At 53.8% G+C, this 10,795-nt stretch overlaps 1 protein-coding gene across 1 annotated transcript in view; it reads right to left on the bottom strand.

Moving 5' to 3' along the window:
* Positions 435–10,795, bottom strand: part of FA2H (fatty acid 2-hydroxylase) — a 55,492-nt gene continuing 45,131 nt past the window's right edge. The window contains 3 exon segments of the mRNA XM_003126868.6: positions 435–1,836; positions 3,622–3,874; positions 5,624–5,796. Coding sequence (XP_003126916.3) covers positions 1,757–1,836; positions 3,622–3,874; positions 5,624–5,796 — 506 coding nt within the window. The 3' untranslated portion in view covers positions 435–1,756.

Raw genomic sequence — 10,795 nt, 5'->3', positions numbered from 1 at the left:
AATCATCACTGTACCCTGCCAAGGGCAGACCACCTGGTCAGTGATCAAAGAAACACTCCTTCCTGCTGAACGGACCACCCACTTCCACCCTTCTGCTCCTCTCCGGCCTTGGGGGAGTCTGGCTAGTGACCATCAATGAGCAGCGAATCAGAAACAGACGCACGGACACAGCCAACAGACTTGTGGTTGCCAAGGGGGAGGGGGAAGGAAGCAGGATGGACAGGGAGCTTGAGGTTAGAAGAAGCCAACTATTTCATTTAGGATGGGTAAGCAATGAGGCGAGGGCCTGCTGTACAGCACAGGGCACTGTACCCAGTCTCTTCCGAGAGGACATGATGGGAGACAGTACGAGAAAAAGAATGAAATGGACCCAACGCGGTGAATCCACCACACTCGAATAAAAAAATAAAAAACTAGGTAGCAAGGAATCTTTGTTGGCTTCTTTTCCAATGTTTTTATTTTTCAAAATATACAATTTATTTACACCTTTATTTCACAACTGTAGTTTGTATATTTATTCCAAAATCTTTAAATAACTCCGCAGTAAACAGTACAAATCACAGGATCGGTCAAACTGCTTCCCTTTAGCCTTTACACACATCGAGTTTTTCAAAAGTTTCAAGTAGTAACGGTTTGTGGGTAAGACGGGAACAAAAATAAGACAAAATTTTTTTACATACGTTCCACATGTAGGATTAGAAAGGGCAATATGAGCAGCTACTTGGTCTGGGGGCCCGACTAACGGTATTTATAATTTATAAATAAGACCCTTTAATGAGCAGTGAGGTTTTGGTTACGAGGAGGAAGGCTGGGCGTCTCACCCGCTGCGGGTGGGGCTGAGATAAGGCACCGCATCAAGGCTCCTTCTCGGCTTAAGGAGGGAGGCACGGGCTGGAAGGGTCCTGAGTGAGGCGGGTTGGGGCCCGCCTATGCCGGGGGAGGGCAGGAGTGGCTGGGGCTGCGAGGGGCTGCCGCCCACAGACAGGTCTCTTTAGCCTCCCTTGGGGAAGAGCTCTGGCGGCTCCTCAAGAAAGGTGCATCCTTGAGGCTTTGGTCAGCACCCCTGGGCGCACCTGCACAGACAGGTGAGGGTGGGCATGTGGGTGCTGGATGGGTCACGGCCAAGGCCCCTGGCGGTATACAGCTGGCATGTGTCACTGGCACGGGATAAAGGCGCTGCCCCGGGATCGGGGTGGGCCTGTGGGAGGCATCAGGCTGTCTCTTCTTCCAAGAGCGCTTCATCCACCTCTGTGGTCTCCAGTCCTCGGGAGAACAGCCAGAGCCACCAAGTGTCCCCAGGAAGGGTGGGGGAGGACGAGAGCCACAGCCCTGCAGACCCCGTGCTTTGCTGTGAACACTGGCGGCTCCTGGGGAGCCCAAGGCGCTAGAACGTAGGCAGGACACAGGCCTGGTCCCAGGGGTCAGTTTCCTTCATTCCCCTCAGCAAAGTCCCCGCTGGCCAGGCCCCGTGGGCTAAGGCTCTGGGCAGGGATGCGGGTGGAGAGGCTGGGGTGGTCCAGGAAAGAGCTACCCTTGCGGGCCGCGGGGCTACCAAGCGGACACGACCCTCCCGTGCTGGGTCGCGGGTGCGGGGAGGTCTCAGGGTCAGCCTCGGTCTTGAGGGTTTCCCCAGCATCCTCCACCACGCCCGAGGGTCGGACCGAGCCCGTCCTGCCTGGCCAAGCCAACCTTCTCTGCAGGATCTGGGGTCGGGGGAGCGGGGCAGGGGCAGGGGCCATGGGGGGGCTGGGCGTGGTCACTGCGTCTTCGGGTGGGGCTCTTCGGGTATGAGGGTATGGAAAAAGTGATCCCAAAATTTAGAGCTGATGCCGAATCCTAGAGAGGGAGACAAATGGGGAGAAGGTGAGGAGTTCTGTAAGGACTGGGGTTGGACTGTTCGAGAAGGGAGCCTGTGGGGGTAGCATATGGGGAAGATGTCAGCATCGGTCCCCGCTGGCCTTCCCACCGCTCGGGGCCATCCTGGCAAAGTCAAGAGCAGGGATCCTGTGTTTCTAGAGTCCCAGGGATGCTGCTGGAATAATCCCACATTTCTCGTGCAGCCTGACTTCCTGGGAGGGCCTGGACGCCGCCTGCCTCCTCCTCCCTCCCTCTCCCTCACTCCAGCTGCCTCTTCTCTTTGAAGATGCCACCTTCATTCCTGCTTCAAGGCTGCACACTTGATGCTCCTGGGATGCTTTTTCTCCAGACATCGGATGCTGGCTTCTCTTCAACATTTTTTTTTTTTTTTGGTTGTGCCCATGGCATGTGGAAGTTCCCAGGCCAGGGATCGAACCCATGCCACAGCTGCAGCCCGAGTCACCACAGTGATAATGCTGGATCTTTTTTATTGATTGATTTTTAGGGCCGCACCCATGGCATATGGAGGTTCCCAGGCTAGGGGTCGAATCAGAGCTGCAGCTGCCGGCCTACACCACAGCTCACGGCAACGCCGGATCCTTAACCCACTGAGTGAGGCCAGGGATTGAACCTTCGTCCTCACGAATACTAGTTAGATTTGTTTCCACGGAGACACGATGGGAACTCCCACAATGCTGGCTCTTTAACCACTCGTGGCTTTTCTTAATTTAGGTCTCAGCTCTAATGACATCTCTGTGGTGACACCTCCTGGACCACTCTAGCTAGCTTTCTGCTGTCCCGCATGGTAGCCACCAGCCCAGGCTCCCGAGCAGTGGAAATGTGGCTAGAACGCAAAGGGACGAAATTCCTAATTTCACTGAATTTTAATTAATTTACGTTTCAATGTAAAGACCCATGCTCGATTCAGTGACTGGAAAACTGTTGAGGCACATCTGGAGCAGTGCATGTACGTGAATCTCCTTTTTCGCCTGTAAATTGCATAAACTCTAAAGATGGACCAAGTAGCTCCAATGAAGATTTAGCCCTTGTATGGCGACAGGCTGTGTGTGCAAGAGACACACCGGACGTCAAAGACTTAATAGAAGGAGAGAATGTAAACTCTCTCATTAACAATTTTTTGAATCGATCACGAGTTGAAAGGATAATATTCTGGTTGCATGTGACTTAGACTGTTGCTTAGGTTAACTTCGTCGGTTTACTATTACTTAACATGGCTACTAGGAAATGTAAAATCCTATCTGCGACTCCCACTGTAGTTTTTTTTCTTTTTTCTTTCTTCTTCTTTTTTTTTTTTTTTTTTTTTTTTTTTTTTTTTTTTTTTGCTGCACCCACAGCATACAAAAGTTCCTGGGCCAGGGATCGAACTTGCACCTCAACAGCACCCAAGCCCCAGCAGTGACAATACCAGATCCTTAACCTGCTGGCCGCCAGGGAACTCTGCGCACTGCATTTTATTAGACTGTGCGGGACCCCTCCCCTAGTGACATGGTTTCTCTAACATCACTTTGCTTTTCTTTGGGGTGGGCATCACTGCCTGAAATGATCTTTGCTATTTATTTATCGGTTTCCTTGTCTGTCTGTCTTGGCACAGCCCCAAGCACCAGGGACTCAGATGGGCGCCCTGGGGTTGCCTTGACGGCTGTGCATCCGGAGATCTGATCCTGGACCCCTGCCCTGGGGGGCGCTCAGGGGTGGAATCAAGAAACGGACCCATGAGGGACCGGGAGGCGCCTCCGAGCTCACCTGACCGTTGATGTGCAAAGTGGTGCTTGACGTGATAGGCCTTCAGGCTGTACAGGTAGGAGCCCTTGTGCGGGGAGCCGAAGTGCAGGTAGTAGTGGATCATGTCGTAGATGACGTAGCCCAGCAGGCCCCCCGCAAACACGGTGCCCCCCACCGCCTCCGGCAGGATGAGCCGGAGGAAGGCGTAGAAGAAGCCGATCACCAGAGAGGCCGGCACCGGGGGGAAGACCAGGCGGGACTCGTCGAAGGGGGCCTGTGCGGGGAGGGGCTCAGGTCAGGACGCCGAGGGGGGACAGGGCGCAGGGGGACAGCCAGCCCAGGGAGGGCGGGGCTTGGCCTTCTCCACGCCTTCGGAGCGGGTGGGCCCCGGAGAGGCCGAGAGGGTCTGTCCCGCCCCCAGTTCCAGGCCTGGAGGGGACCTGAAAACCTGCCCAAGAACACGGGGTGGGCGCCACGCGGGCGGGACGCTCACCGGGCAGAATCTGCTTGACGCTCGAAGCCACTTTGGCTCTGGAGTTTTTTGGGTGTCAGAGAGGAGCCCCCCACTCAGCTCCACACGGGGTACCAGACCGGGGCCTGAGGCTGATGAAGGCACACAGGTGGATGACCCTGGAAGTGCCGGGGGACAGGCCTCCCACCCCAGGTGGCCTTCTTTGGGGTGAATGTCGCAGAGAACCAGATAACAAAAGACTGGAGTCTTTGGCTCTGGAGCTGCACAAGCCAAGGGCCTGGCACAGAGGTAAGATGACAGAGCTATGTGAGCATTCTGGGAAGAGAGACCCTCTCTGGGCTGAAAGAGAAATCGGAGGACAGAGAAACAGCAGCACACTGACGTGGGCGGAACCCCCACCTGACCAGGAGCCACAGGACCTGCCAGCAGTGTGCACCTCCTGGAAAAGGAAGGAAGGAAGGAAGGGGGAGGGGGGTGACCCTGGGACAGGCTGAGAACAGCCCAGTGCGGGGACAGAGAAGCAGCAGCGGATGCAGCTTCCTCTGGGCAGACCTGGCCTCTGATCCCAGCTGCTGCGACCACCGTGCTGAGGACCCCTAGGGTGGTGGATGGCATAGAGCACGGACTGGAGGCCACCGGGTACAGCATGTAGGGGGGACCTTGGATGAATTCCTCAGTTCCTTTGTTTCCCCAAGCCTCAGTTTGCCCCTCTGTGGAGTGGGGAGAACTGTGGCACCATTTTCTTTTTATTTTTAGAGCCACATCTGCAGCATTTGGAAGTGCCCAGGCTAGGGGTCAAATCGGAGCTGCAGCTGCCAACCTACACCACAGCCACAGCAACACACAATCCCAGCCGCACCTGCAACCTATGCCACAGGTCGCGGCAAGGCTGGATCCTGAGCAAGGCCAGGGATGGAAACGACATCCTCATGGGCACTTTGTCAGGTTTTTCACCGGCTGAGGCACAACAAGAACTCTACGTGGCACTATTTTCAGAAGCTCCTGCAAGGGCAGTCATACTGGTTTTGTTCAGTGGCATCTAGAACAGTGTCTGGCACAAAGTAAGCACTCAGGGCACAATTGTGGGTTTTTGGTTTTTGTTTTTTGCTTTTTAGGGTCGCACCCACAGCATATGGAGGTTCCCAGGCTAGGGGTCTAATCAGAGCTATAACTGCCGGCCTACACCACAGTCACAGCAACGCGGGATCCGAGCCGCGTCTGTGACCTACGCCACAGCTCACGGCAATGCCGGATCCTTAACCCACTGAGCGAGGCCAGGGATGGAACCTGCAACCTCATGGTTCCTAGTTGGATTCCTTTCTGCTGCGCCAGGACGGGAACTCCTCAGGGCACGATTGTTGAATGAATGAATGAGTTGTGAGAATTAAAGATGGACACGCGTGCTCGCTCTGTCCGTGCCCGGTTTGGGTTAGGACCCGGTCACGTGCCCATGACGGTCCCTGGCTCCCACCCTGACTCCCACCAAGATGGGCAGCTCCCGAGGGAGGGTTAGAACTGCCCGGCGTGGCGGGGGCGCGCCTCTCCGCTCACCTTGTGGTGCTGGCCGTGCAGGACGAAGTGCAGCATGATGAGGTAATAGCTGTTGCTGGGGGGCTTCATGTGGAAGAGGAAGCGGTGGATGAGGTACTCGACGAGGCTCCAGAGGAGCATCCCCAGCACGAAGAGGCCCGGGAACACGGACTCGGGCATGGCTACCGAGTACTCTGCGGGGGGCAGAGAGAGGGGAGGTCAGGGCGGATGGGCTCAGGGCACAGCAGCGCCCGGGGGCTCCGGAGGTCCTGTCTCATGAGCTGTCACCTGAGGAGCTGTTGCGAGAGGGCCAGGCGGGGCCCATGCGTGGGGCCCTTGAGTCAAAATGGGAAGGAGGCTTGGAGGCCGAGTGTCGGGCTTAGAAGAGGTCCTTTCAAAGAACAGGGAAGGGTGTATTCCACTGACTTCACACGCTGAGCCACCCGTGCAGTCCTGAGCTAAATCTCATCGGGTGCCGGTGTGTCACCCAGCACGCGCCAGGGTTCAGTTTTCTAGTATTTTGTCAAGGTTTGGGACGTCTACAGTCGTCAATGATACTGTCGTTTGCTTTCTCGTGGTGTTTTGTTTGGCTTTGGTGTCAGGGTAGCACGTGGCTAGAAACCTGAGGTCTTCCTGAGAGGGACTATGAGGACAACAGCTATGCCCCGGGCTGGACCTGTGCCTGGTGCTTTGCTCTGAATGTGGTCCCTCAGATTCCTATGTTGAGACCTAACACTCACGAGGTGACTGGGACCAATGACCTTACGAAAGAGGCTCAGAAGAATTCCCGCCCCCTTTCTGCCACGTGAGGATGCAACGAGAGTCTGACCCAGAAGAGGGCCCTGGCTCGACTGCGCTGGCACCCTGGTCTCGGACTTGCGGCCTCCAGAACCGTGAGCAGTCCGTTTCTGCTGTTCCTAAGCCACCCGGTCTGTGATGTTCTGTTACAGCAGCCCGAGCGGACGAAGGCACCAGAGAAGAGGGACCTGGCCTGGGTGACACGGAGGAGAGGGAGCAGCCACCCTGAGGAAGGCAGCAGAGCCGGGGGGCTGTTGGTGGAAGATGTCGAAAGCCAGGGATGGGGCAGGGGGTCAGGAAAACCCGGAGAGAGACAGCTGGACCAGCACTTCATATGTCAGAGTTTATGAGGCAGATGTGACAAACCTGAAGATGATCAGCCCCGGGGGCCAGACGGGGGGGAGATTTAAGGATCATCAGGTGCCAGGTCCCCACACCCACCCTCGGGCAATGGCCCGAGGTCCTTCCGTGCTTCAGGCCTTTCCTCCAGGTAACCCATTCTTTGACCTCACAGGGACCTCAGCTCTAGCCACTGTTACAAGCCATCGCCTTGGCTATGCTTGCTTTAAGAAGTAACAGCTTTACTACTGTTTTGTTTTTGTTTTTTTTTTGGTCTTTTTGCCTTTTCTAGGGCCGTACCCGCAGCACATAGAGGTTCCCAGGCTAGGGGTGGAGCTGTAGCCACCGGCCTATGCCAGAGCCATAGCAACACGGGATCTGAGCCACATCTGCGACCTACACCACAGCTCACAGCAACGCCAGATCCTTAACCCACAGAGCGAGGCCAGGGATCGAACCCAAAACCTCATGGTTTCTACTTGGATTTGTAAACCACTGAGCCATAACGGCAACTCCACACAATTCAATGGTTTTGAGTATACTTAGAGTTGTACAAGCTTTACTACAACTTCAGAACACTTTTATCACCCCAGAAAGAAACTCCTGACCCATCAATGGTCGCTCCCCATTTCCTCCAACTCTTGCTATTTCCCAGAGCCAAGAAATCATTAACCTACTGTCTATTGACCATTCTGGGTATGTCATGTCAAAGGAACCATACACTATATAGTCTTTTGTGATTGGCTTCTTTTACTTACAGGAATTTCAGGGTTCATCCACTCTGTAGCGTGTATCAGAACTTCATTCCTTTTTAAGGCTGGATAATATTCCTTATCAATGGGGATGCATCTCATTTGTCTAGCCCTCACCAGGTGATGACACCTGGGTTGCTTCTCCTCTGACTATCGTGAATAACGCTGCTGTGAACATCCATGTGCCAGTTTTTGTGTGGACATACATTTTCGGGTGTCTTGGGTTTATGCTTAGGAGTGGGTATATGCTGGGTCATATTGCAACTATGTCTAATTTTTGCAAAACACCACTTTGTGAACATTTGGAGTTTTTGTGGAAATAGCAAATTGTCTCCCAAGGCTAGCCTTTCTCCTTTGGCCTCGGCTGCCCCCCATGAACCCCCAAGCCTGGGTCTGCACAAGAACCCGTTTTTCCACCCCGACACGGAGGCAGATTGTGTAGCCATTGGTGTGTCTCCTTCATGGTCGGCTAGAGCTCAAACACTGCCCGGAGATCCCCTTACGGCTCCCTCCCTGCTGCCTTCAAACGTCCCACCTTCCTTCCACTGGGCCTCCTACTTCACAGAGGAAGGACATCCTCGGGGACAGCAGAGGAAGAGGGAGAAGAGCTCCCTCCACGCCTTTCCGTCTGCCTTCCGCGCCACCTGACATGCCCCGACCCTGTAGCTTCCTTCTCGCTCCTTAGGAAGACGGGGGGCACCCAGCACCTGGGCACTGGCTGGCCGTGGTGTAAAAAGGAAGAACAAATCTGACTCCACTGTGGAACCGTTTCTTTTACCTGAGCCTCTGTATTCTACTGCTTTTGCTGCAAGTTAAGAATGTTGCCTATAGCCTGAAATATACAGGAGAGCCCAGCCTCCAGGCTCTGACTTTGACAGGTGTAACGCCTTTCTATTCCTGTAGAGATAAAACATGTTTCCATTCACGCAGAGATAAAAAGTTGCAGAACAGAGGATAACATTTGTCTTGGAGGTTTACAGAAACATTGTGACCTAACCTACTCCCACAGCTGCAAGAAGAAAGGATTTGGACACCAAGACGTTTGCAATAACTAACCACACTCCTTCCCTTTTCATATAAAAACAGCCTGAATTTGGAGTTTCTGTCCTGACTCAGCTATAAAGAACCCAAGACTAGCCTTCATGAGGACATGGGTTTGATCGCTGGCGTCGCTCAGTGAGTTAAGGATCTGGTGTTGCCATGAGCTGTGGTATAGGTTGCAGATGTGGCTTGGATCTGGTGTTGCTGTGGCAGTTGTAGCCCTGATTTGACCCTTAGCCTCCATATGCCACAGGTGCAGCTCTGAAAAGACCAAAGGGGTCGTGGGGGGAGGCAGCAGCAGCCTGAATTCTGACTTGGGGACGATGGTTCTTTGGGACATTAGTCCAACCATCTTCTCAGTCTGCTAGCTTGCCAAATAAAGTCACTATTCCTTGCCTCAACAACTCCTCTCTCGACTTATTGGCCTGTTGTGTGGCGAGCAGTACGAGCTTAGACTTGTCCCTATGTGCCAGGTGCCATTCAAGTGCTTTACATGGATTGCTTCAAATTTCACCTCACTCCAGGCTTAGGAAGGAAGCTCTGTCACTGCCCACATGAGGGAGGATGTGGAAGCAGAGACAACTTCCATACATGTCCAGCTCACCCTGCTGGGCAGTGCACAGCCCTCAATCTGCCTCCTCCACAGTCCCTCCATTCCAACCAACCCCTGTGAGTATCTTCAACTTTTTTTTTTTTTTTGGTCTTTTTTAGGGCTGCACCCGTGCCATATGGAAATTTCCAGGCTAGGGGTCGAATTGGAGCTGCAGCCACTGGCTGACACCACAGCCACAGCAATGCGAGACCTGAGCCTTGTCTGAGACCTACACCACAGCTCACGGCAACACCAGATCCTTAACCCACTGAGCAAGGCCAGGGATGGAACCTGAATCCTCATGGATGCTAGTCAGGTTCATTTCCACTGCGTCACAATAGGAACTCCGGTATCTTCAACTTCTCTTGAACTGGCTTCTACTCATTTTTTTTTTTTTTTTTTTTTTGTGTGTCTTTTTAGGGCCACACCCACGGCCTATGTAGGCTCCCAGGCTAGGGGTCAAATCGGAGCCGTAGCTGCTGGCTGCTGGCCTACGCCAGAGCCACAGCAACGCGGGATCCGAGCCACATCTGCAACCTACACCACAGCTCACGGCAACGCCGGATCCTTAACCCACTGAGCAAGGTCAGGCTAGGGATTCCTAGTTGGGTTCGTTAACCACTGAGCCATGACGACAGGAACTCTGGCTTCTACTCATCTTTAAGTCCTTCCCATGCACAAGTCAGCAAGACTCAAGTCTATTATCACCTCTTCCCATGACACTCAGGCCCCTAAAGTCTGTCTTCTGCAAAGAAGAACTGCAACGGCCATTTGTGACGTACTTCTTGCCAGCTCTGAATAATTTTTTTTTTTTTTGTCTTTTTGTCTTTTGTTGTTGTTGTTGTTGTTGTTGCTATTTCTTGGGCCGCTCCCGCAGCATATGGAGGTTCCCAGGCCAGGGGTTGAATCGGAGCTGTAGCCACCGGCCTACGCCAGAGCCACAGCAACTCGGGATCCGAGCTGCGTCTGCAACCTACACCACAGCTCACGGCAATGCCGGATCGTTAACCCACTGAGCAAGGGCAGGGACCGAACCCGCAACCTCATGGTTCCTAGTCAGATTTGTTAACCACTGCGCCACGAGGGGAACTCCCTGAATAATTTTTTCAACTCATCTCTACCTTGGCTGCAGCATAAGACACTGGTGACGACTCTCTTTTTGAATATGTCACCATTTACGTTTCCGACCTGAGGTTTAAGAACACCCAGCGAGTCCTCAGTTGGATTTCAGAGTGAACCTGCTGAAACGGTATCCTAAATGATGCATGTGTGTGCATCTTTCTGGGCAGTGCCTGCACCACGTTTTAGATTCTCAAAGCATCTGGGACCAACGGGGGTTAAACAGACAGCTTCACTCCCTGCCTGATGGGACCCTTGGCTTTTCTCTTCTTTTTAAGATGCCCTTTGTCAGGCTCCATTGTGGAAACTGCCTCTGTCTCCCAAAACCTTGACCCTCTACCCTCGCATGCTCTTTGCTTGATACAGGATGTCAGCCACACTCACCTGCTGACACACCCAAATCTGCACCTGCAACCCAGCCCGGACTGCCACTTGCTGCTGGGTATCTCCATGCAGCTGTCCGCAGCCATCCCCTCAGCAGCTTTCTCATGAGGGCAGTCGTCTTCCTCTTCCTTCCTGCCACCCTGTTACCCCAGGCTGCTCCTCTGGGTT

Source organism: Sus scrofa, chromosome 6 (assembly GCF_000003025.6).
Source record: "Sus scrofa isolate TJ Tabasco breed Duroc chromosome 6, Sscrofa11.1, whole genome shotgun sequence".
Taxonomy (NCBI): Eukaryota; Metazoa; Chordata; class Mammalia; order Artiodactyla; family Suidae; genus Sus; species Sus scrofa.
This window is presented reverse-complemented; position numbering and strand designations above follow the sequence as displayed.